At 36.5% G+C, this 26,644-nt stretch overlaps 2 protein-coding genes across 2 annotated transcripts; both read right to left on the bottom strand.

Annotated features, from left to right (window-relative positions):
• Nucleotides 1–400: 400 nt before the first annotated feature.
• LOC110697297 (calmodulin-like) lies at nucleotides 401–1,383 on the bottom strand. Its single transcript, XM_021874670.1, has one exon. The coding sequence runs from the start codon at nucleotides 1,244–1,246 to the stop codon at nucleotides 749–751; it is 498 nt and encodes a 165-aa protein (XP_021730362.1). The 5' UTR covers nucleotides 1,247–1,383; the 3' UTR covers nucleotides 401–748.
• Nucleotides 1,384–15,831: 14,448 nt separating this feature from the next.
• On the bottom strand, nucleotides 15,832–26,155 carry LOC110697296. The gene is made up of 16 exons (XM_021874669.1): nucleotides 25,664–26,155; nucleotides 23,076–23,270; nucleotides 22,657–22,731; nucleotides 21,845–22,012; nucleotides 21,288–21,451; nucleotides 20,961–21,176; nucleotides 20,512–20,638; nucleotides 19,795–19,983; nucleotides 19,501–19,587; nucleotides 18,794–18,951; nucleotides 18,345–18,464; nucleotides 17,006–17,231; nucleotides 16,792–16,851; nucleotides 16,513–16,686; nucleotides 16,315–16,424; nucleotides 15,832–16,202 (listed from the first exon to the last, which is right to left on the bottom strand). Exons 1-16 carry the CDS (start codon nucleotides 25,883–25,885, stop codon nucleotides 16,037–16,039), a joined length of 2,457 nt encoding a protein of 818 aa, XP_021730361.1. The 5' UTR covers nucleotides 25,886–26,155; the 3' UTR covers nucleotides 15,832–16,036.
• Nucleotides 26,156–26,644: the final 489 nt, after the last annotated feature.

The following is a 26,644-nucleotide window of genomic DNA, read 5'->3' as shown; positions in this document are numbered from 1 at the left end:
AATTTGCTAATTACCATTATTTCACTCAAAAAAATTCCTATCATGCATTATGAACTAACCTTGTGACTATTTTCATCACACAATTTTGTTGAAATAGAATGTATGAGTGATTGAGTGATAATCTTGTGTTAGAACATTACAATTCTCCTATTTCTCATGAAGTCATGTTTGCCGTCTATCTATCTCAATTGATTGCATAGATATGGTACTAAAAGAGTTGCATTGCTAGCAAGGTAGTTTTAGTTTGGCTTTGACACTTTTCTTTTGATTAATTGATGACTTTACAAGTTACAACTAATGAATGCTAGTTGCCCGTGGGAGTGTGGGACTAATATTGAACTATATCTACCTTGGAAAGTGTGGTTACTAAATAATTCAACCACCAATTACAATATACGGAGTACATAGTAATTCATCCACTAATTGGCCAATCACCCTACTTTGACTCACTAAACTTTGAGAATTCTTCATTTTTCACTAATTACCTTACACAATCAATTTTAACATTTTTATTTATTTAGAGATAAGCAAAGACTAAAAGAAAATTGTACTCCAACAAACATGAAAACATAGCTTATATTCATTCATCAACAATTACCATATCATAATCATATAATATAAACAAACAATTATTCCTCACATTATTTCTCAAACCCAAAATTCAATCCCATTTTCTGTGAAATTGCTTACAAAAATTTCACATACCTACTCAAAAAAAAAAAAAATAGAAACAACTTACTAATTAATTTCATAAAGATCCAAAAATGTTGACAAAGCCATCAAAAGAAACACCATTTGTACCATCACCACAACCCAATTTAATCATAGCCTTAATCTCGTCATCACCAACCTCTAATCCAGCCAATTTCAAATAATCCTTCAAATCATTAACCCCTAATATTCCATCACCATCTTTATCCATTACTTTGAACATCTCTTCCATCACCCCGCCGCCGTCACCGTAGCTTTTCTCCACCTTCTTCTCTTTCTCTCTCCTCTCCAAAATCTTCTCAAACTCGTCGTATTGTACGTACCCATCTTTATTCGCGTCGGCTACTGAAATCATTGCTTTAATCATTTCTTCATCGTCGCCGCTGCCGGAGAATGAGGTGTAGAATGATCGGAGATCTTCGCCGGAGATTTTACCGTCGTGGTCGAAGTCTAGGACGTCGAAAGCTCGCCGGAATCCTGACGTGGGTTCGTCGGCAAAACTCGCCGGAGTTAGGGAAGTTCCGGTAGGACACATTATTGTATTTGTGTTATAAAATAGGGAGGGTTTTTCAAAAGTTCGTTTTTTTGCCAGAGGGAAATTGAGAGAAGTGTATGGGAGTTTAGGGGTATTTATAGAGGTTTTTAGTCTCTCTCCTTGATTTAAGACTTAAATAAACCTCTTTATTTAAGACTATTAATTGTACTTCATTTGTCCTTAAAATATTTCTCTATTCTTTTAATTTGTCTTATGAACAAACCTATAAAAAGAAAATAGGGAAAAAAAACTTAAAAGGATTTAAAGAAGTACTATAGAGTATCTCTTATATCAAAGTAGGGAGGATCGTGTGTTCAATCCCTCGCAATAACAATTGGAAGGGTATTGGAACCTAATCACCTAAAATTGAGCCATAAATCAAGATTAACCCAAAGGGTGAATCGGATGGAACACCAAAAAAAAAACAAAAAAAAATAGGGTGCTGGTCCTTGTTTATTTTTCTCCTATTCTATATAGCAACAATAAAAATTTATGAAATTAACTCAGACAAAAAGCAAAGTTCAGTCAACTTACAAACCCAATCGTAAGAGTAACTCTTACTTCCTCCATTCTTTTTTACTTGACCTATTTCATTTATCACGCTTGCTAATGTAAAACTTTAACGATCAATAAATTTAACTCCCCATAAGTAAAAATTATAGAGGATATTTTAATAGTATTTATTGAAACGAATCTAACAAGATCCCACGTAAATATATTATCACTTACATATAATTCACAAAAGATGGTCAAAAAAAAGGGTGGTGAATAGTGTAAGGTCAAAGCGGTTAAGTAAAAAAGAACGAAGGAAGTATGTTTTATAAAATTTGTTGCGTTTCTCTTCTTTCTTAATGGGGTTTTATCATAAATTAACTACATTACCTATTTAATAATAATAATAATGTAGTTTTATCATAAATTTTTCAAATTAACATCCGCATTTTATTTGAAATTTATCAACTAATCGTATGCATATATTTGAGTCAAATGTTTTCGTTACTTGGGAGACGGTTTTTCATTAAGAATTATTAATGAGAAAACGTATGGCGTGATGTCATGTGATGAGTCGAGTCAAATTATGGACGAATATGAGTTTAGGCATAGCCATGAAACGTGTTGAATTGTTTGTCTTACTAGTTTTTGGGAGGTGTACTTTGGCTGTTTCTAAGATTGTTGTGGTTCATACTTCAAACAAAAAAATAAAATGAATTATGCTTGTGCAACGGCACCATTAAGTTGTGGAGCTGGAATTTTCAAATGAATTATGCTTATAAAAATAGATTCCCCACTTTCTTTCCATTTTTGCTTCTTCTGTCATTTGTGGTTAGATTTTGTGAAGCATGAAATTGTCCACGAGGCTTTGTTTTTGACTTAATGAAACATAACAAGAAACGTTTTGGAATGCTTAAAAGTTAGAAACGAGAGGAATATGAATAATTGAATATGAAGATACCACTAGCATGTTATTAGAAACGTTTTGATTGTCCAAAACTACTTGCATTGTGACTTTTTCATCATAATAAAATCAACTATAAGTCTTATTATTATAACTCATTGCATTTTTGCAAATACTATACAGAGCAGTAGTAATTACTTTATTGTTTGGAGATTTTAATAATGCATAATTCGTTTATTATTTTAAATTAATTGGTTGTAACATTTTTAATAATGGTGATATGGTTGTTAACATAATAGCATATGACTTTAATTTGATCATCAATATCCCTAATCATCTACTTGTAATACAAAGTATTTGAAAGGAAGGTGATATTTTATCAACCAACTAAATAGGATTACTGTGAGATAGGAGGCTAGAGCAATTTGTTATTCGACTTCTAGACATGAGGACAGAGTCGAATCTCACCAAGCTTATTTTCCTAAAAACCCCCTCGATTGATTATTCTAATGTCATATATCAGTGATGATATGAGAGGGAATGGTGTTTTCTTATCCACAATAAACACTACCGACTTGCATTTTTCTCTATAGTTCAATTTCTAACATTGGGCATGAAAGTCGTAGTCATGAACTTCGATTGACACTTTGTTCAAGTAAGATGTATGATTTTAGAATGGGTAAAACTCATACATCGTGCTTTTTAAATTTTCAACTTTAAACCAATCTTTCAAACCCACATGGTATGGGGTTTGGAAACCCAAGAGGAGGTAAATAGCTCATACCATTTTTTTCAGGTATCGAATTAAAGAAAATTATTTGTCCTGATATTTTATAATTTTATCGCATGAGGTTAATTATTGTTATAAAATGTCTAATGATGATTTACTATAGATGGTTTTCCTATCCCATACAAAAATTAAAAATCCCCAAACTTAACCCGCTATGCTTAGATTAGGTTCGAGTTGAATCACCGGATCGAGTCAATTAACCTTTCTCAACTTTAAAATCGATCACTCCTTTAAGACACTCAAACCAAACCAACCTTCTACCAAAAACCAAAAAAAAAAACCAAACCAATGCAAGACCCAACCTGAGGCAACACAACACAATCCAGCTTGTTTTGAATCCCTTGACTCATAAAAATGAAATGGGCCTCATAAAACACTAGGTTAACATAACATGGGCTTTGTATTATTTTAGCAAAACCCTAATTTCTTCAATATATATTCATCAACTCAGAAACAGCTACCATATCGTCAACTTCTCCAGCTCTCTTTTTTCTGGGTTTAATCTTTGTTACTCTTCATTTTCAAATCAAATTTGCCTCTTTCTGGAGGAACCCTAGTATCCAATTTTCATCGATACTTGGGAAATTTCCCCAGTGTTTTCTTCAATTTTTGAAGAAATTAAAATGAAGGGGCAGAGATTTTCATAGCAGGAGTTGAGTCATTGTGCCTTCAATTTAATGAGGTCCAATGAATTATACCTTGCCATATTCTCTCTCCTTTAATTCGTTTTCTTTGTTGATAAAAGTAATATTAATCTTGAGGGTTTTATTTTAAATGATTTATTTTTGGAGGGTCCAGTGATGGTAAATAATCTTTGAGACCTGAGATTTGTCTTTCCATGATGACAAACTTTCAAGCATGTTTTCTGAGGATTCTCTTAGATTTTTTATTTTTTATTTTTTTATTTTATTAATCAAATTTGATTTAGAAATTGAAAGGATGAATGTGCACTGGGCTCTGAAATTTTTGATGCATAATTGCAAGCCCTAGAAAAGCTTCTTCTGATCTTATTCAATTCATTAAATCGATTTCAAACTTATTATTATTAATTTACTGATATTCATCCGAGGGTTTATGGGTCCAAGGATGTTCTAAATACGAATCATCAGAGCTGAATTTTAATTTGATGAAATATTTTTACCAATATTTAGCTGAGGATCCTAGAAATTTGTTGATTTAAAAATTAGTGGAAATAATTAAATATAGTGATTTCTCGATGATGATTACAACAGATGACGAGTCTGATTAATCCATTCTTTTAAATCGTGAGGACAAAACGAGGCATTTGTCTGAGAGAAATCCCATCTTCTTAGTTTATTTTCAATAAATTTAAGTTAATAGGCTAAAAGAACTTGACAAGTGATGAGCTGCAATGTGCAAATTGTTCGGACATGATGACCTGAAGGATTAACACAGTAATGAAGTTTTAAGGCTTTCTTTTTTGTACAAATTATAAAAAGAATGTGTTAGTTTAAATGAGTTTTAATCAGTAAATTTGACAACAAAAAGAAAAAGTGAAAGAAAAAGAAATCCCACTTATGTATAGTCAGTTAATCACACTTTTTTTTGGCTCATTTGAATGTATTTGCTTACTTGTATTTTTCAAATGATATAACAACTTAACAAGCCACGGCAACAAATATTTCTGTTGTGACCAACATTATGACCAACGCTGCAATAGGCTGCCGCGGCCAGACTACGCCAAGGAGGCGCAGAGCGAGTCAAGGTTGCTTTTAGAGCTTCCTAAGACGAGGATAATATTTCATAGCAAGAATGAGTCAGAAAGGCGATTTTAATGAATCTATCTATTTATAGTTATACTAAAATAGAGGGCACCCCAGACAGAAGCTCCACGTGTCACCTCGATATTAAAAAAATTTCTGCTCTTTTCCACTATCCTAAATAAATAAAGTAATTATTCACTAAATTTTTCAAGACCTTCTATTTCCTATAAACATTACGCATAATATTAGAAAAATATCAGTATGTATATATTAAAATAATATTAATTGATCTTATATAATTTTTTTTTTTCCAAAAAAAAAAATCATAAATTTTATTAATCATACGTAAAAAATATTTTCATTATTTTCCTTAAACCTTGATATATACGCTTGAGTTATTCTAGGCTTCATTTACATAAATAAATATTTACAATGTGAACTTGTATTTACATAAATATTTACACATGTGAACTTGTATTGAAAATATCAAGTTCACATGTGTCAACTTCAATACTATCGCATGAGTTATTCTAAACTTGATATTTATGTAAAATTCTTGACCCGTAAATATCACAAGTTGATATTTACATAAATAATTTAAAATATACTTACCGTCCTTTAAAACTTGACACATGTCGTTCTTACAATAAAAAAAATTTCGCCTAATTACAGATTACTATTTATGGTAATTCTAAAGTCTATTGCAATATATTAATATGCAATCTAAATGAATCTTTTTAATTACTAATAATAATCAATATTTGTTTAATTACTAATAACAAATAAAGTTTTCTAAATTTGTTTATTTTTTCATATTAAAATTAAAAATGAAAAAAAATCCAAATAAATACATCAAATATTTTAAAAAAGAAAAATTAGAGATCATAAAAAAACTGAATGATGCAATGAAAGGGGTAGTACTTGAGGAGGAAGAAAACATAAATTATATATTATTGTTAGAGAGAATATAATTTTTTTCGGAAATTGATATTAATAATAATATATCTGACTGGAATTTTAATAAAAAAAAATCATAAAATGATGACATCATTTATAGTTTTAGAGGAAATTTTCGTAATGACAATGTGATATGTATCTAATTTTAGGATAAGATAATGTCACCGGTTGCTATTTTAGTATTAGTTATAGATTGTAAAAAAACACAAGAAAGTAAAATGTCAAATAGAATAATAAACAAAAGATATTCTTAAAAAATAAAATAATAATAAACTAAGATATATAGGGAGAAATAAGAGAATATTTAGGCATAATATATGAATCAGTCAATATGATTTCCTTGATTTCAAAAAATCAAATAAATATGATTAAAATAGTGTAGTATTTCCTTATATCAATATTTTATATCATTCTATAATGTTGATCATTCAACAATATATCATTATGCAATAGATAAAAAATAAAATAATATATATATATATATATATATATATATATATATATATATATATATATATATATCTTAGTAGCTTTAAGTCTACAAATTTACCCTTTAAGGCCCCGTTCACTTCATTTTATTTTTGCTCAAAATTATTTTTGCTGAACTTAAATTATTTTTACTGAACTGAATAATTTTATTAAATTGATATTATTTTTGCTGAACTGAAATTCGTACTGATTTTTTGTTATATTTCTTCTTTAAAGTTACTAATTTTTACTAAACTGTAATTATTTTTACTGGACAGAACTTATTTTTGCTGAACTAAAATTATTTTTAGTGAACTGAACTTATTTTTATAAAACTAAAAATTATTTATAGTGAACTAAAATTATTTTTATTGAATATTAATTTTTTAAGGTGAAGTAAACAGGGCCTAATTCTACTTCTCCAAAAAACTTATTAATATCCAATTACAAAAAAAATAAAAATTACAAAAAAAAACTTAGCTACCCCACTATAGCATCAAAATCCAAATTGAATTGTCGCAATCATTTCAGCAAAATTAGGAAAAAATAAATAAACATGGAACTGCAAAGCAACATAGATTTCATCACCCATAATCAAAAGTTGTTAATAAATATATAAATTTTACATTTGAAAAAGAAATGGATGTTTAAATTACTGGCAATAATGAAAATCACATGGATTTAATCCAAAATTTAGTGGTTGGTTATGCATTTCTTTCTACCACAATACTTGTGATAATGGTTATTTCCTAGCTACTTCCATATGCATGATAGAATTAAAGAAGGTAAATTTACTTGTGTGGTTCTCATAATTTTGGTGGAAGCTGAGTATGTTTTTGCTAAAGGTTTATCTTTGTCTTTAAACCAAGGACTTAATATTGTGCATAACTTAAGTACCTGATTCAAAATTTTGTGACCACATTATAGGACGAAGAGTAAGTTTTAATTATGTTGATTAAACCAAAAGTACACATATTGGTAATAGTAGGGGTGATAATGAGTCGAATCTGGGTCGAGTCTGACAAGACCTAGACATGGTTTTTGGAGGTGGATCCAAAAATCCGACCCAAATCTAATGGGTATAAAAAATCAGACATGCATCCATTGAACTAGCGGGTCTCGAGTCTAAAACGGGTCCAAAATGGGTCTTATTATGATTTTTTTATAATCACTTATACCAAGTATTACAAATAGATTATAACTTGCCTATTACTTGTGTGACTACACGTCTTCATATATAGTCATATAGATACATTAAACAATCTTAGCCGCATATTGCATAGCAAAATAAACTTCATATAAAAAAGATACATTAATAACATACTACTAAACACACAAAAAAATACTACTAAACATACGACAATCAACTTGGCGAGAGTAGGAGCTAGCCCTTAGAGCTAAGGAGTGCCAAGAGATTGCTATATAAATTAAATCCGAGTGTATGATACACTCACCCATGAGCATTTTTTTTTCTCATTTTGATGATTGTTTTTCATTTAATCGTCAAATGAAGAGCAAAAATTAATTTTGGGTTAGTTGGGTGCACGGTATACCCGGGTGTGTATAAAATATTTCAAGAAGGTCGGCTATAGTTTGGAGTTAGGTTCTTTAGGTTTTCCTTTCATCTGATTCAATTCCTTAAATTAGATAACTCTTGACTTATGTGAGTTTTTTATAAAATAAATATCTATAGGTAGAATCTAGATCGGGTCTATGTTTGAACTTTTCAGACCGGACCTATTGCACTGAGACCCAGATCCATTTAAGGCCCAACCTAAAATATGGGTTAGGTTTAGGTCGACTCCTGATCCCGGCCACTGCCAACTCTAAGTAATATATGAGATATATGAATGGGCATGACTCGTATTAGTCATTCTAATCTCAAAGGTAAAATATGTAAAGAACATAAAACCCTTTTATATCTCTATTTTTTTTTATTCAACATTGAATAAAAATAATGATACGCGATATCATGATGCATATTATTGTGAATGAATAATCAAATAATGTAAAAAATATCACTATTAATTATGCATTAGGCTAAATTTGATTTTGATTTTGTAAAACATAATGTTTGAACTATCAAAGCCGTGCAATTGCATGGATACTATACTAGTATATAACCTAAATTGTTCTACATTCAGCAGAGGACTAAGTCAAAGGGCCAACATCTACCTTCTAAATTCAAGGGAGTCATGCATATCTTTCTCTAAGTTACTACGAGTACTTGAAGTCTTATAAGGAATACGATGTTTTCATCCTAGACTAGAGTAAACTAAACTACACAAATCACTCTGATCCCATCTCTTGGTATTATTAGTATTTATTTACAGTACGCTTTTACATAATTTTACAGCATATACTGTACTTGTAAACACTGATTTTACACCTATATTATAGTGAAACTGTAGAATTATAGCCACCCTGATTTTATCCATTTTTATTGAGATTTTTTTGTGTCACCCTATTGTATCCATTTCTATATTTGCCATTTAATTTTGGTCTTTATTTATGTTAACAAATCAAGAAATATTTCTCTATTTTCCTAGAAGATGGTCGAAAATCACTAGCCCTCAGCCCCTCGCATTGAGATTTTTATACCATCCTTGATGGTTGACTCAATAGTCAATATATACTTAATATTGCTATTTTTTTAGTTATCTTTCGTGCTTTAATCATGCTTGTCAATGCATAAATTCAACAATTAATATTTTAATAAAAAAGTTTAAAATTTGAAATTAAATGGAGATGAGTATAACAAGATCCCATAATACATAATTATAAGTTTTTAAAGCTAATTAATTGTAAAGGAAAATGATAAACATACTCTTAGAGAATAGTATTAAGATTAGAAAAAACACTAAATTCACAAATCTACGCATGATGTTGAATTTTATCATGAATTTCTACATTTATTATATGCATATTACACAAATAATGGCAAAAGTCAAAAGTGAAGAAAAAAGAAGGAAGAACTACACTAATTGTTTCGAACTTTTGTGATGTAGGAAATTCTGCAAATAAGATGGCCGCGAAAAATCAAGTGAAAAGTTTATGCATTTTGCTATAATAATAATGACCTTTTCTTTAAGAAATATTGAGCCCAAAATAACTAGCACGGTGTAAATTTGCGTTAAACTTGAGAAGAAGCCTCATCAAAACTGTATTCAGGTGGGTAAACAAATAATCTTAGCTAAGTCAGCTTAATGTCACGACCCACACATTCCACCCCTCACTAGGGCCATTGGACGGTAGGCAACAATCGTGGCTAGGGGGAATGCCCTTGGTGCGCGCTGGCTAGGCCAGAGACACCCTCCCCCTATAGAGCTTTATATTGCTCTAGTGCTGTCACCCTAGTGAACACCCAAGTGACAGTAACACAATAATGGGCTATTTGGGGACCCAAATGAAGTCCGATTGAGCCCAAATTTGGGGGTCCACCATTTTTAGACCCAATAAACATCATGGTGGTGTTAGATTTTGAAGGAGAAGTCCGGAAGGTTCCAGAATACTCAAGGAGACTCGAGATGCATCCGGAAGCTTCTAGAACCTCCTAGGACATCCTTGAATCATCTGTAAATTCTAGAGTTGTGTAGATAATTCTAGAGCCTTGTACATAGAGGGAATGTACTAAAGAAATGTATAGAATACTCTGTAAAGGATTAGATCTAGAGCCCTCCATTTGAGGAGGTTAGTGAAGGTTCTAGGCCATGCTTAGAACACTATAAATAAGGGACTTGGCCTTCATTTGGAGGCATCTCAGAAAATACTTGTAAACACTCTCTCTCAAGCAATCAAAGCATTTAAAATATTTATATCCTCTTGTGTTCTCAACATTCCTTAACTTTCGTTGCACACTCTTGCTTGAAGCATTTCGGGGTTAAGCCTTGACTAGCATCCGAGGGAGGGAAGTTAGTAGGCTAGCGTGCATAAGACTAGGGGGATTAGTCAGCACGTGACAACGTGGTATCAGAGCAGCTACGGTCGCGGGGGACTATAGTGCTATCGAGCTTTGTTAGCAAGTTGTGAGAAAAGGAGGAAGAATGGCAAAGAGCAAAGACGGCAAGGACGCTAGTGCTTCACAAACAACCGAGGGCTATGCGCCTGAGGCTCTCATTCAAGCTGTCCAAAAGCTTGAGAAGCGAGTGAATAAAGTTGATGAGAGATCGGCCAAAGCCGAAGTTGCTGCTTGCGACATGACGGATTCTGTCGGCAAGGTCGAGAATGAAGTTATTACGCTCAAAGGGCAATTAGGGGAACTAGACAATCGTCTAGAGGAGGTATCCCTTGATGCTCAATCACTCGCTGATCAGGCTTTTGAGAAGATGACGGGAGAGATGGCGAAAATGCGTGAGGAGTTCATGGGGGAACTCCTTGCTTTGAAGAAGGAGAATGAGCTCTTCAAGGAGGAACTCACGTTGCTAAAAAGGGCTACGGTGGCTGGGGGCGCCACCATTCAAGCCGGTCCTAAGGTGGAAATCCCCAAGCCTCCAAAGTATCATGGAAAGAGGGATGCTCGGGAAATTGACAACTTCCTATGGAGCATGGAGCGATACTTTGAGGCTGTGCACTTGGAGGAGGATGCCTCCAAGATTAATGCTGCCACTATGTATCTCGGAGATGATGCCATTCTGTGGTGGAGAAGGCGTGAACAAGACATCAAGAGTGGTTCATGTTCCATCCGAACATGGGACCAATTCAAGGAAGATTTCAAGAAGCAATTCCGCCCGCATGACGCAACCAAGGTCTCCATGATGAAGCTGCGTGAACTCAAGCATAGCAGCACCATCAAGGAGTACATCAAGCAATTTACAACCCTCGTGCTCGAAGTTGATGATTTGCCGGAGGCTACACAACTTATATATTTCATTGGAGGGTTGCAACGATGGGCTCAACAAGAGGTAGAAAGGAGGAACGTTCAAACACTTGCTGAGGCCATCGCAGCCGCAGAGTCCTTGGTTGATTACAAGGACACAAGGAAGGAAGGGCGCAGCAACGGCAGCAAGGGAAAAGGTGGGGGAGCCAAGCCCACCGATCGAAGCAGCACCAGTAGCAACAAGACGGTGAAAAAGGACAAGGCAAAGGGATCATCGTCGTCTTCTTCATCATCTGACAAGCCCAACAACAGGGGCTGTTACTTGTGCGGAGGGCCGCACTGGGCAAGGGATTGCCCTGGGAGACAGAAGCTCAGCGCCATCATAGCTTCGGGCGGTGAATCGTCGGGGGACGATGCACAAATGGGGTCGTTGCGTCTCTTTAGTAGCGTACGGGCCACACCAAAAGCTGAGGAGAACACCAAAGTGGTCAAGGTAAGCACGTTACCTCGCCCGAAGGGCTCACTTATGTTTGTTGATACATTAGTGAATGGGAGAGCTTCTAAGGCACTCGTGGACTGTGGTGCCTCACACAAATTCATTACGGGGAAGGAAGCAATGAAGTTGGGAATCAAGTACACCAAGGAACCGGGGAGGATCAAGACAGTCAACACCTCGCCCGTTCCTATCCTTGGTGTGGCGCACAAGGTGCCTATTTGTCTGGGACAATGGAGTGGCACCATAAATCTCACAGTCGTGCATATGGACGACTTCTCTTTGGTGTTGGGACTTGAGTTCATCGACACAGTAAGGCCCTTTTCTTTTGAAGCGGACGGGTCAATTATGATCAAAAGGGATCAAGGGTCATGGTCCGTTCCTGTCACACGAGAAGAAGTTGAAGCCAAGACAATCTCAGCAATCCAGGTGTCCAGGGGGATCAAAAAGGGACAAGAGACTTTCTTGGCTGCATTAGTGGAGGAAGAGGATCCCCATGGGAATGAGGTTCCATCAGAAATCTCCGGAGTCCTTGTAGAGTATAAGGATGTGATGCCTCCGGAGCTACCGAAGAGACTACCTCCTAGAAGGGAGGTGGATCACGAGATTGAGCTGGAGCCAGGGACCAAGCCTCCAGCCATGGCACCATACCGCATGGCCCCACCAGAGCTCGAGGAATTGAGGAAGCAATTGAAGGAGCTGCTGGAAGCAGGGTTCATTAGGCCCTCAAAGGCACCATTTGGAGCACCAGTACTATTTCAACGCAAGCATGATGGCAGCTTGCGAATGTACATTGACTATCGGGCTCTCAACAAGATCACTGTCAAGAACAAGTATCCAATCCCGTTAGTCGCCGATTTGTTCGATCGACTCGGCAAAGCCCGATACTTCTCCAAGTTGGACCTGCGATCGGGGTATTGGCAGGTGCGCATCGCCGAAGGGGACGAGGCGAAGACGGCATGCGTGACCAGGTATGGTTCTTATGAGTTCTTGGTGATGCCTTTTGGACTCACCAACGCCCCTACTACTTTTTGCACCTTAATGAATAAGATTTTTCGGCCTTTCCTTGATAAATTTGTAGTCGTCTATCTCGACGATATCGTCGTGTATAGCGACAACTTACAAGATCATGTGGAGCATTTGAGACAGGTGTTCCAGGTCTTACGAGAGAACGAGCTTTATGTGAAGCAAGAGAAGTGCTCGTTCGGACAGGAGGAGGTGTCATTCCTGGGACACCATATTAAAGCCGGAAAGATAATGATGGAGCATGACAAGGTGCAAGCCATCAGGGAATGGGAGGAGCCCAAGAACGTGTCGGAACTACGTTCTTTCCTTGGGCTCGCCAACTATTACAGGCGGTTCATCATGAGCTACTCAGCACGGGCGGCACCATTGACTGACCTGTTAAAGAAGAAGGCACAATGGTGTTGGAGCGACAAATGTCAAGAGACCTTTAATGACTTGAAAGATGCCGTCACCAAAGAGCCCGTATTAGCACTGCCCGACTACTCAAAGCCATTCGAGCTACACACTGATGCCTCAGATTTTTCTATCGGAGGAGTTCTCATGCAAGAAGGGCATCCAGTGGCCTATGAGTCACGTAAGCTCAATGACACTGAGAGGAGATACCCAGTGCATGATAAGGAGATGACAGCTATCATTCGTTGCTTGCGCGTCTGGAGACATTATTTGCTTGGGAGTCGGTTCACAATCTATACCGACAATGTTGCAACAAGTTACTTCCAAAATCAAAAGAAGCTTAGCCCCAAGCAAGCTCGATGGCAAGACTTCCTGGCTGATTTTGACTACGCTATGGAGTACAAGCCAGGGAAGGTGAATGTAGTTGCTGATGCTCTAAGCCGCAAGGCAATATTTGCTAGCGTGAGCAACATAGCTAGCACCCTCCTTGATCGAGTCAAGGACGGTTTAAAGGAGGATTCTATGGCCAAGAGTTTGATGGACTTGGCTAACGAAGGAAAGACCCGACGCTTCTGGATAGAGGATGAGATACTCTACACCGTCGGACGTCGCACCTATGTGCCTAAGTGGGACAACATTAGGCGTGACATCTTGAAGGAGTGTCATGATTCATTATGGGCTGGTCACCCTGGGATACAGCGGACAATGGCACTCTTGGAGGAGGTATACTACTGGCCTCACATGCAGGACGATATAGAGGCCTATGTGAAGACTTGTCTTGTGTGCCAACAAGACAAGGTAGAGCAATGTGTGCCAGCAGGACTCTTGGAGCCCTTGCCTATACCAGAGAGGCCATGGGAAAGCGTCTCAATGGATTTCATATCTGCCTTGCCCAAGTCAGAGGGGTTTCGCTCTATCATGGTGGTAGTTGATCGCTTTTCCAAGTATGGGACTTTTATACCGGCACATAAGGTTTGCACAGGGGAGCAAGCCGCCAAGTTATTCTTCAAGAATGTGGTCAAGTACTGGGGCTTGCCAAAGAGCATCGTCAGCGACCGTGATCCAAGGTTCACCGCCAAATTTTGGACGGAGCTTTTCAAGTTGCTGGGGTCAGGTCTACATTTCTCCACAAGCTTCCACCCGCAGACGGATGGGCAGACAGAGCGAGTGAACGCTTTGTTGGAGCTCTATTTGAGGCATTTTGTGAGTGCCAATCAGCGAGATTGGGCGAAGCTCATAGACATTGCCCAATTCTCCTTTAATCTGCAGCGGTCCGAGGCAACCCAGCAAAGCCCCTTTGAGATAGTCATGGGTCAACAACCCTTGACTCCACAAGCAGTTGTATCGGGTTACACGGGTAGCAGTCCCGCTGCCTACAGATTAGCTAAGGGATGGCACGAGCAGCTCGACATCACCAAGGCTTACTTGAATAAGGCCGCTAAGAAGATGAAGAAGTGGGCCGACAAAAACAGGCGCCCATTGGAGTTTCAAGAAGGCGACCTAGTCATGGTGAAGCTCTTGCCGCACCAATTCAAAGTCTTCCGCAAGGTGCATAAGGGGCTAGTGCGGAAGTATGAAGGGCCATTCCCGATCATTAGGAAGGTCGGGAAAGTTTCCTATAAGCTTGAGCTACCTCCCAAGCTGAAAATACATCCGGTGTTCCATGTTAGCATGTTAAAGTCTTACCATGCCGATCGGGAGGATCAGACCAGGGGAAAATCACAACGGGCACCTACGGCCGTGGTAGCATCGTTTGAAAGGGACATTGAGAGCATCGAGGCAAAGAGAGTCATAAGGCGTCGAGGTGTGCCAAGCTACAATGAATACTTTGTTCGTTGGAAGGGTCTCCAGGACAGCGAGGCCTCGTGGGAAAAAGAAGAAGATTTGTGGCAATTTGCGGACAAGATCGAGGCGTTCGAGTCGGGATCTTGACGAGGGCGTCAAGACTTAGGTGGGGGAGCATGTCACGACCCACACATTCCACCCCTCACTAGGGCCATTGGACGGTAGGCAACAATCATGGCTAGGGGGAATGCCCTTGGTGCGCGCTGGCTAGGCCAGAGACACCCTCCCCCTATAGAGCTTTATATTGCTCTAGTGCTGTCACCCTAGTGAACACCCAAGTGACAGTAACACAATAATGGGCTATTTGGGGACCCAAATGAAGTCCGATTGAGCCCAAATTTGGGGGTCCACCATTTTTAGGCCCAATAAACATCATGGTGGTGTTAGATTTTGAAGGAGAAGTCCGGAAGGTTCCAGAATACTCAAGGAGACTCGAGATGCATCCGGAAGCTTCTAGAACCTCCTAGGACATCCTTGAATCATCTGTAAATTCTAGAGTTGTGTAGATAATTCTAGAGCCTTGTACATAGAGGGAATGTACTAAAGAAATGTATAGAATACTCTGGAAATGATTAGATCTAGAACCCTCCATTTGAGGAGGTTAGTGAAGGTTCTAGGCCATGCTTAGAACACTATAAATAAGGGACTTGGCCTTCATTTGGAGGCATCTCAGAAAATACTTGTAAACACTCTCTCTCAAGCAATCAAAGCATTCAAAATATTTATATCCTCTCGTGTTCTCAACATTCCTTAACTTTCGTTGCACACTCTTGCTTGAAGCATTTCGGGGTTAAGCCTTGACTAGCATCCGAGGGAGGGAAGTTAGTAGGCTAGCGTGCATAAGACTAGGGGGATTAGTCAGCACGTGACATTAAACTATGATTAGCGAACTGGATTCGAGAAAAAAATGACAAGGAAATATACAAGAAACCCAACAATAAGAATTCCCCCATATATAAATGTTTGAGATGTCTGGATAGGGGCTTTGTATTCAATATTGCAGCATTTCATCTTCTCGCGCTCGCTGGCCAGGATACTATCAACGTACCTGCATCAGATTGGTGTCAAAGATGTAAGGAAAGACGATGGGTAGAAGGGCAATACATCAAAAAAATATTCATGTGAGACGTCATTTTAGAATATTTGGAAGGATAACTCACTGCTGCGTGAACATTGATGATTGCAGAATTTCTGTACTATTGAAATGTGCTTCCTGTAACCGATGGTCATACAGCAGGGACGACAAGTCAACAAGCTGTTCCTCAAGTACCTGTCATCAAATTATCATCTGAGATCACTACTTTAACATATATAACCATAAACATAAAACTAGCTATTTATGGAGCTTGAGGACTTACGTCCAAATATTTCTCCAGTCTTTCAACTAATTCATGTGGAAATGGTTCTGGAAGATGGGTGGTCTTTTTGTAGAATTTCTCCACCCAAAGTTCAGTAGTTGACTTGTTCTTTTTTCCCTTTACTGGTTCTCCAAGAGGAGTCTTCAGGTAATCACCAGCAAAAGCTTGAACAGCCTGCAGGAAAAGTAAGGATGTCACGAGTTCCATCCACATTGGAAATTAATAGATTATTACTCATCCGTATGGCAGATCAAGACACCAAAATGCAAATTCAATCACCTGTGATGTATCCCTGATCCTCCGGAGTGCAGAATCAACATGAGCATATATTGTGTTCCTCTGCAAATCACGAGTAAAATGAGCTGATATATGTTACTTATCCAGGAAACTACTAAAATTAGACATCAATAAACACTACCACGATAATTAAACATTACTATGATTTTCTATAATCAATTTTGTTGTTCAGTTAAATATAAAATTTGGTCATTACTTGTGCAACATCATGAAGCATTTGACTGATTCTCGACGTATTGGAAAATGGTCCAAAAGGATGACAACCAACTGCCCAAAGCCAATTTAACACTGGCCTTTCGTGTACATGGGAAGCCCTTTCAAAAGGAGCACTCAGCCCACCAACAGCTGAAGCAAGGCCTGCCAATATATGACGTTGTGCTTGTGATGGAAGAGCATGCCTCCTTTCAGTTTCAGAAACATAGCTGTTGAAAGAAGCAAAGCACATAAGCAAGGTTAAGAATGGTTACAACAGTTAAACAGGGGAGAGCTATACTGAAAGTAGAATTTCCAAACTGAAAAGTGATAACTCAAACCAAATAAATGCATTCAAGTGTGAAAAACAGCAAGCATCAATGAAGAGGGAGGGAAAAAAAAAAAAAAAAGTAATTTGACAAGATCAGATGCCATCCACAGAGTTTAGAGAGATGATGCAACAAAATTAGAATGTAGCATTACAAGGTTGCTCTCCATCTCTATACAAGAAGGGAGTGAAAATGTGAGACACAATATGTATAAACAGTGATTTTTACACCACGAGGATAATTATTTTTGTCTTATCCCTCTCATTGGTGATGCACCAACAACAATGCTGTCGCACATTTTCATCATACAGAGTTAAGACAATCGTTCTTTGCCAATCAATATTCTACTGAAAATTTCTATAAGCTTCACAATCCCAACGTAAAGTACAATTACTTGTTCAGAAATTGAAGAACTTGGCTCCTGGCTTTTCAAAAAATTATATCAAATTTTGGGGCATGGTAATATGGTATTGACTGTATTGAGTAGCAATGATGGTCATTACCAGCTTGATGGAATTTTCAAATTTTGATTTTTTCAAATTTTAGACCCAAACATGTTATTAGTCTGTTTTAGCCAAACTATATATAAGTGCAAATATACCTTATGATGGAATTTTCCCTGTAAAGCCGGAATTTGAGAGATTAAGGTGCTCTAAATTGGCAAGGGAACTGATAAATTTAGGGATAGGTTGGCCTAAGAAGTTGTTGAAGCTAAGATCCAAATATTTCAAATGCTTCTAGACAGAGATAAAATATGAGCAATAAGCATCTAAAATTGAAAATTTCGCAGCATACCCATCAGCCATCACATATCTCACTCCCACACCACTGACTGAAACGAAATTGGTGAAGGTTTTACACCATTAAATATTAATACGTCTGTTCCAACCATCAATCCACTTTTCTAGATTCATCGATATTGAATCAATCACATTAAGCATTTTTAACAATGTATAACAGAGTCCAAATTAATTAAAGAGCAAAGCAAGTTCCTCAATAATTTAGTTGACTCACCTTAAAGGTATATTTGCACTTTGATGCTCAAGTACAATGACAACGTCCTTGCTTGTCCAAACCAAGCTTTCATCTTCCATCATAAGGTGAGGATCAACATCAGCTAATGATAGCACAAAACTGGTAAAGGAGGTTAGTAGACTTAATATCTGAAATGATTGTCAGCAATTTTCACATTAATACCAACTAAAAAATCAGGGATCTAACTTAAGATTTGATAGATATGTTTACATAGGAAACCATTCTGCCTTTTTTTTCATGGGATACTGCTGAACATTATTTTCTTGTCCAAAATGTGTAGATCAGGTGGAATTTAATTAGCCAAAAAAAAAATAATAATAATAAAAAAAAATAAAAAAAAAAGATCTACATTTTTACATCTATAGTCTAAACTTGTATTCATCAGAATTATTTACACACGGTCATCGATACCAATGTTTTGTACTTACATTGGTATGACTCTAGTCCCATAGGTCCTGTATAAATTCCCCTCTTTCTTTATAGTTTTCTTTCTCTTTTGGGCGCTGAACTTGCTGCTGTAAGTAGCCCAAAGAGGTTTGTGCTTTAAAATGGAATCACTTGAATCAGCTGATTCATCCATGAAACTCTGAAAATGTTGCACTGCAGTTATGAGAATCAAGAAGCTAAATGGCAAATGAAAATATTCAAATATCACAAGTCCTTTCAGGAAATACCATATATCATGCAGTACAGAAATTAGCACCCATAAGTGCTAACGTCCCACAAGTAAAAGCAGTTTCAAAAAGAGCAGATAATTGACATTAGAGATCCTATTCTCGAGACATGAAAGTCCATATAGGTTTGTCAAAATAACGAGTTAGGCTAATTGCCTAAGAGGCAACAAAATGAAGCAAAATGTTCATAGTACCCTAATTTGGAAAAACTTGCTCAAGTCTAGTTACTCTGTTAAAGTGCTCATTAAGGGTTGAGTCAGGACATTGCCCCCCTATTAGTTGCCAAACTAGTTAGGTTAAAAAAAAGTTATCTCAAATATTTGCAAAGATAGAATAACAAAATAATATGCATACCACAAAAAAAATATCACAACCAAAATTGAAATATGCAGGGCCAAGGCTACAAGAAAAAAGAATAGAATTCCATAGGTAACACAATAGAATTATAGGATTGGGCAAACCTGGCGAAGAAAAAATTTGTTTGAAAGAGATGGATCAGCCACCTCTAATATACCGCCGGCGAGAACATCAGCTGACCTTTCCATTTCCTGCAGATGATATTTTCATGTTACAAAACCACATCTGTGATGATTCCACCGAGCAAGATGCATGGAACTAGCACAGGAACTTAAATGAGAACAACAAATAGAAGTGGTGGTTATAAGTTGTAACAAAACATCTGCACAGAGCAACCCTTCGTGGCTTCATGATGTTTGTTCTAATAATATACAGAACAGGAGAAAGAAAAAGCAGACCTCTTTGAGAATAGCACCATCGACATATGTTTTTGTTTGGACATGAAAACGTCCATCAGTTTTAGTTTCATGGACTGAATGGCCCCGCATTGCTTTAGAGACAGCAACAGCCAACTTCTCATGCTGATGTAATGGATATGTACCCCCAACAATCACCACTTCTTGGTCTTGATGGACCATTTTCTTGACCTGAAAAGATACAATATGGAGCACTGAGATTAACATTTTCCCGGATGAATTTACCAGTCAATTATGTAGAGCCTAGAGCACTACAAACACTTTCAATTTGCTGCTTAGTTCGTACAGTCCAATATCTCCTTTCTTTAGACTGATAGGGTAAAAAAATATCCTCTGCAATAATATTGGAATTTGCCCAACATCAACAGAAGTGATGAGCAACAGCCTAAGCTCTGCACTATTGTTCACTGAACCTTATTTTGTTTGAGTCGATAGTACTTTACTGATAAAAGCAACCTTATAAATCTAGCTGCTAACACAAAAAAAAGTGTTCAAAGAAGCAAGCATTTATAATTTCTCATAGAGCTCATCAGATATAACACATTCAGAAGTTCAAACGAAAGGAAGCATTTATAGTTTCTCATAAAGCTCATCAGATATAACACAGAGATTACAGAAGGCACCATTTACAACAATGGACCCAAAATAAAACACTACTGATCAAACTCCTGCCTAAAGAGCAGCAAGTAGAAAACCTACCTCTTCTTTAATTGCTTCAACATCAATACTGTAATTATGGCCTTTTGTCATGATGTTGTAACGGTTATGATTCTGTAGGACAATGATTGGTATAAGCAACCTTCTCGTCATATCAACAGATTCAAACCTACATGAGCGAAAGGAAAATCAACAATATACATCAACAACAAAGCCTTATCCCTAGAGGTCAAACAAAGTCACCAAAATGCCACAACTTTTATTACACTTATTACCACCAAGTACCCCAAATTGGAGCTTTTGTCAAAATTTTAAAAAGGCTGCTAAACAGAAGGAATATTGTGGTTACACACAAACTAAGCAATATTATTGTCATAAACTACATAGAACAACAGTCTGCTATGGGTTCTGTCGCTGATCTGTTTACTAAGACCCATAGGAAATTCTTATAAATGCAAAAGATAATACCAGGTTAGTAATCCAAAGCATACCTAACATCTGGAGCTAGAACATGCTCAACTGTGGTTGTAATTACTGCTCCAAGTTGACCAACAAATACATCATGGCTTGAATGGACAGCAGCAGCACTTAACTCTTTAGAAAACATGTTACGTATGCGTGGGAGTGTTCTTGAACTGATGCTTCCTTCCTCAGTTTCAATCTTGCCATATGTGCAAGGACCTGCTGACAAGTCAATAACAGCGAATCTGCAAAAATATGTAGAGCATAAATCTCCAGCTAAAAAGTTAGAGTTGAGGTATCATATGAGACTGCCTACACACAACAAGGGAGTGACTTTGTCATAGCATAGGAAATACCTGCTTGAGCTCAGCCAAACCTGAGATGCTCCTCCTCCATTGTAACGATATCGATATATGTAATCCCCTTCTTGCTTCTTCGTATCATCTTCTGTAAGTTGTGTAATTCTACTATACACTAAATCATCAAGATTTATATCCTGATTTCTAGGATCCATTCTGACCTGTTTGAATTACTAAAACCATTTGTCAGATGAGGGAATAAATGCAACATCTACACTTGTAATTGTTAAAATAATATAGCAGTGATCAAAAGGAGGCTTGGAGCTAAAACAGTGCACTAGCATAGTCGTATCCATTAGTCAGCAGAGGGAATGGTTAAAGATACACCTACATTGGTAACTTTTCAAGAATGATATACCAGTGGTCAGGAGGTAAAAACCATTGTCGTTTGCACTAGCAGTCATACCCCCCCCCCCCCCTCTCTCTCTCTCTCTCTCTCAACCAAAAGAACTCATAATTACAGGTTATATCATCATCAATTTCGGAACTAATATTTTCTAAAAACGTTCAACAATGCCATATATTACTATGCAAATTACTCGATATTACGATACCTTGTCAAAATTTAGAACAAATATCGCAGTTGGCACTGGTCGGTCAATCTCTGGCGCAGTATATCCCGCACTCTCAACACCAAATATGTAGGAATACAGCTGCTCAAAAATAGGCTCCACAGCTGTTGCTTCCACATCAAATGCAGGCACTTCCTTTCCAAATTCAGTCTATGATTGATAATTCACCAAAAGACATGTGAAACCAATAAACTTCATGAAACATAAAAGCAACACTTCAAATTTTGCATTTGATTTTTTTTCAACAAGGTATAATAACGTTCACTTTATTATGACGAGGCATTGAGTGCCCCAGTGGTTTTATAAAATCTCTAAAGGTATTCTATGAAGTAGAGGAAATTTTTAGTGCAATGTGTCAAATTCCTTATCCAGATTACTTTCAGTGAAATAATGGTCTTTAATGCAGATATACTGAAGTTCATGTAAAATTAACAAAAAATAAATTCCCTATTTGATCTCCTTTTGAAAATTTCTCTTTCTTATTTAATTTTGCTGCCACAATCCACAACTATGATTTTAACATTAGAAAGCAATCCATTAAGAATAAACTTGATAATTCACATTATTCATGACTAAAATCATGATTTCACTCAATACGGAAGAAGAGATCTGTTTGATACACTAAATAAATATTTAATCAACTTGTCATAAATTCATATTTTCATTCTTATGGTCCCTCACTAAATTACTACCCATTAAAATAAGGGGAAAAAAGGTAGAATGGACCAGGCATATTAGGTTTCTTTGAAAGAGAGGGAGAGGGTGAGAAGCAACAGAGATATTATTCTCATCACCTCTCTAGCGGTTCCAGCAGGAACCATAGCCTCCTTTAACACCTTCTCGAGAGATACTAGTTCTGCTTCTCCAGCCTGCAACACAGTAAAATACACATGTTCTCAGCTACATGATATCTCTAAAGTAAGAAGCAAGTGATTCACATTTAAAAAAAAAAAATAATAATAATAATAAAAAAAATAAAAAATTAAAAAAAAAAAATAAAAAAAAAGATGAGCCATGTGTATAAATCTGGACGCTAACCTCTATAATGTATATTTACAGACAAAATTCTAAAATTTTGCATATATCATCTTATAATGGAGTAGGGACACATCGCATATCATACAGAAGATCATAGTTAGGCAGTCTAGAATCTCTGACTTATCTGAACGCAATAAATGACACCAAAAGAACCATATACATCAGCAGTCCTTACAGGTAAGACATTGTAGACAAGATGATGTTCAATATCCAGGGGCTCTCCAGTCTCCAAGCAGGAGGGTCGATGAGTTGGAAAGCCTATTTTTAAGAACTCCTGCAATTTGTGCAAGTCGAGTGAGTACCTATAGCCTCCATCGCTATTGAACCCAACAAGAACTATGTTCACTTCGAGTGGGACTTGGAATGGAACCTGCATAGCATTTAATTTCAAGTGATTAATTTTAATTTGAGAAGAAGAATTTAACAATGGTATGCTGCCAAATGCAAAATTTCCAGTGCAAGGACAGCAGAAAGCACTAGAAAAAATGAGATATATATAAAGTAGCACAGAAACAGAGACAAAAACGTAAAAAATTAAAATAACAAACAATATACTTTTATAGGAGTATACTAGAAAAAAAAATGAGATATATATATAAGGTCAGTCATTTGTTTAGAAAATTCATTCAAATGAAAGCATCACTCAAGGCTCCATCTATTAGAAATGCATCACATAGCTAGAAAGCTTAAAGTCTTCAATAGAGGTGAGCGCTTTCAGCAGAACCTTCAAGCCAACTGAGGAGAAAGAAAGCAGTTTGATGTTAGCAGCTCTCGGGGTTTGAAGGCTGCTGAGGTTTTTACAGCAAAGAACTGGTAGCAGAGTAAGACAACAGTGAAAGAAAGAGAGAAAATGAGTTTGAGGAGAGAAAAGGAGATTGCACTGTAGACATACTGGTCTTTTTCTTATGTTAGTCATTTCCCTTTTTATCCTATTTAATCTTGAACACATAAAAATCTTCACCCACAACTCTTGAGTGCAATCTTCTTCAGACAGTTCATAAGTGTCAACTAATTTAAAGTACAGGTTATCATAGTTGTGATTTAGTAGTAAAAAAAAAAATTCTTTCTTCACATTGTATATTATATTTGGAAATGAAAGAAAGAGAGGTAGTAAAAAATTTCTTTCTTTACAATGTATTTTATATTTAATTTCTTTTGACAACCAAACATATTTGTTATATTGGAAGAATCATAGTATATGAGCGCTTATCCCCTGAAGTAAAATATAAGACATCAGCAACAATCAAAGAAGAAAACATAAGAAGATATATCTTAGCAAGTTTAGCAACATTAAGCGTGCTATCACAGCATGGCCTTATCTGTGTAAAAGCAAAACACATAGATTGTACTCAAGCTGGAAAACTAAACCGAGAGGGACAGAGGCACTGATATTTGGCAAAATAAATTGTAGTACATAGTCAATGGGAAATTTTCTTAGCCAAATTACAGAAAAGATGGAACCAAAGAGTAACACACACACTGTTTGTGCCACTTGACAACACAAAGGGAGCCACCAAACTAAGTAAGCCTGAAAGCCCTGAATACATCATGTCAACATGAGATGACAGGACAAACCAATGCGTAACTGAGCATATGGTGAGAATTGCAACTAAACAAGAACAGGAACCTCATTTACAGATTGGAGCGAGGCAGAAATATAAAATAAATAGTTTTGCTTCAGTTGACAAGATCTCAGTATTTGGATAAACTTCAAAATTGAAATGTATCTAACTAAAACAAATTTCTCACTGTGTCAGCCATTGTGTAGCTATTCATTACTCATTTCTGGCCAATGATTATAGCAAAGAACAGTCTCTCAACATTCATTGAGGTAAAACTAACAGCAGAACCCTACCTAGCTACCCCTACAATTACTATACCTTAAGTTACTCTGACTCTTCATAACACCCTAACTACCTGTGTCAGCTCCTTAACACTCTGACATGGGTATGACACTTGAACACTTAAATCATGGAATTTTTTCACAAATAGCCAAGTTAGACGCTTGGACACATACCCGTGTTAGACATAGGAACCCGAGCCAAAAGTAACATACACCTTAGAAAAAAGCTTTGCAAGAGACCATCCAATCAATTGCATCCTATCTAAAGGCAAATATAATCACCAAAAGAACCTATAATCTAATCACCAATTCGCTCCAATTTTACTCGGGTCTACATCAATTTCCACAGTTCCTACTAAATGTGTTTGTTGCCTCAAAATATGTCAAAGACTTGAATTTTGTTGTCTTTTCTTCCAAAGAGAGGATACATTACTATATGTACCAGCCAAACCTCAAAAAAAAAAAAAAAAAAAAAAAAAAAAAATTATAGTCTTGGACATATGTAATTAATTATAAAAAAACAGCAGAAAAACAATTAATCAGTATAATCACAATTCTTCCCACCGCAGTTTTTCGTGATCAGAATTCGGTAGAATACCCGTCTAATGAAGTAAGCAGAATGATCACCAATATGACCTTAACATAATTCATTACTGAATAGGTCACTACCAACAGGAACAATCTTTCATACCAAAATCCAACCTAATTGTCAATTATCACTGAATAATTCTTCATCCACCAAAAATTTCACATCCCACAACATCAAACTAATGCAATCAAAGTAGCAACCAAGCTCTAAATCCAAAAATCATCATAAAATCAAACCCAAATCAAATTAAACTACAGCCAAAATCAGAATAACAAATTCCCAAATCAATAAAATATAAGAAAATTCGAAGGATAAACCCTAGAAAAATCACCTCAGCGCGAGAGTGAAGCATACGACGAACATCAGATCGAACACTATCTTTGACATCGTGGAAAGCGCCATGATGCCAATGAGGGCTTCCGGGGTCCCTTTTGAAGGCTTTGTGCGCTGACTCCATTGATGGAAACTCCGCCATTAACAGAATCAATAGTATCACCATTGTTACACAGTTTCTTGCTAATTTCATCTTCCATGGAAATTGAATTGGAATCATCAATCTGAATTGCAATTCGCAATTGATTCAGTTTAAGGTTATTGGTGTGATTGTTGAATTTGGGGTAGAAAAGGGGGAGTAGCAACAAGCAAGGAGCTGAGAATGTAGTAGTGTGGTTAATGGTCGTGGGATCGTAGACCAGAGTAGACGAAGAAGATCACTGGGTAGTGGGTACCAGCACGGGCAGCACCAGACTTGGTTTTGGGCTAATACACATAAACCATTAGTCGGATAAAGTTTTGGGGGGTGATTGTGTCAACCGAAGAAATAGCAAACTTGTACGAGTAAATAAATTACATAAATTCGCACACTTCATGGTATTAGAGGTTTTGGGATTCCTAAAACCGCTACTGATTCTAATGATTTTACCCAATTTTATCCTAAAATACTACTCCGTTCAATTTTACCTTTAGACAAACAATTTATATTTTTTAATATGTATTTTTCTAACAAGTGTATCCATGGACGACACGTCGTCACTTATTAAACTTCCTCTACATTTTAGCATATTCACCATGGATTCATTAAAAATTTCCTATTGAGTATAAATTAGAACTAAATTAGGGGAATGGTGATTCCAAAGGGAAAATTGTTTAATTCCTTGATATTAAACATGTTTTTAGCATAGAAAGGTTATTTCCTTAATCATTAATTTGATTCATTAAATATAGAACGAAGATGAAACTTAACAAGTGTTCATAAACTCTTGATAGAAGTGTAATTTATAAGATACAAATAGCTACGTAGCGAGAGATAGAG

The sequence above is a fragment of the Chenopodium quinoa genome, unplaced genomic scaffold (genome assembly GCF_001683475.1).
Source record: "Chenopodium quinoa cultivar QQ74 unplaced genomic scaffold, ASM168347v1, whole genome shotgun sequence".
NCBI classification, from domain to species: domain Eukaryota; kingdom Viridiplantae; phylum Streptophyta; class Magnoliopsida; order Caryophyllales; family Amaranthaceae; genus Chenopodium; species Chenopodium quinoa.
The sequence above is the reverse complement of the archived record's forward strand: the minus strand, read 5'-3'. Positions and strand labels throughout refer to the sequence as shown.

What these genes read in the sequence shown, in the direction of transcription:
- LOC110697297 (XM_021874670.1), bottom strand. Translation starts at nt 1,246, where the DNA reads ATGTGTCCTACCGGAACTTCCCTAACTCCGGCGAGTTTTGCCGACGAA.
- LOC110697296 (XM_021874669.1), bottom strand. Translation starts at nt 25,885, where the DNA reads ATGATTCCAATTCAATTTCCATGGAAGATGAAATTAGCAAGAAACTGT. An exon ending in GTTCTAGCTCCAGATGTTAG is followed by an intron (nt 20,639 to 20,960) that starts GTATGCTTTGGA and finishes TCGCTCATGTAG; the next exon opens with GTTTGAATCTGTTGATATGA. An exon ending in AGTGCAAATATACCTTTAAG is followed by an intron (nt 17,232 to 18,344) that starts GTGAGTCAACTA and finishes TTCTTTCAACAG; the next exon opens with CTATGTTTCTGAAACTGAAA.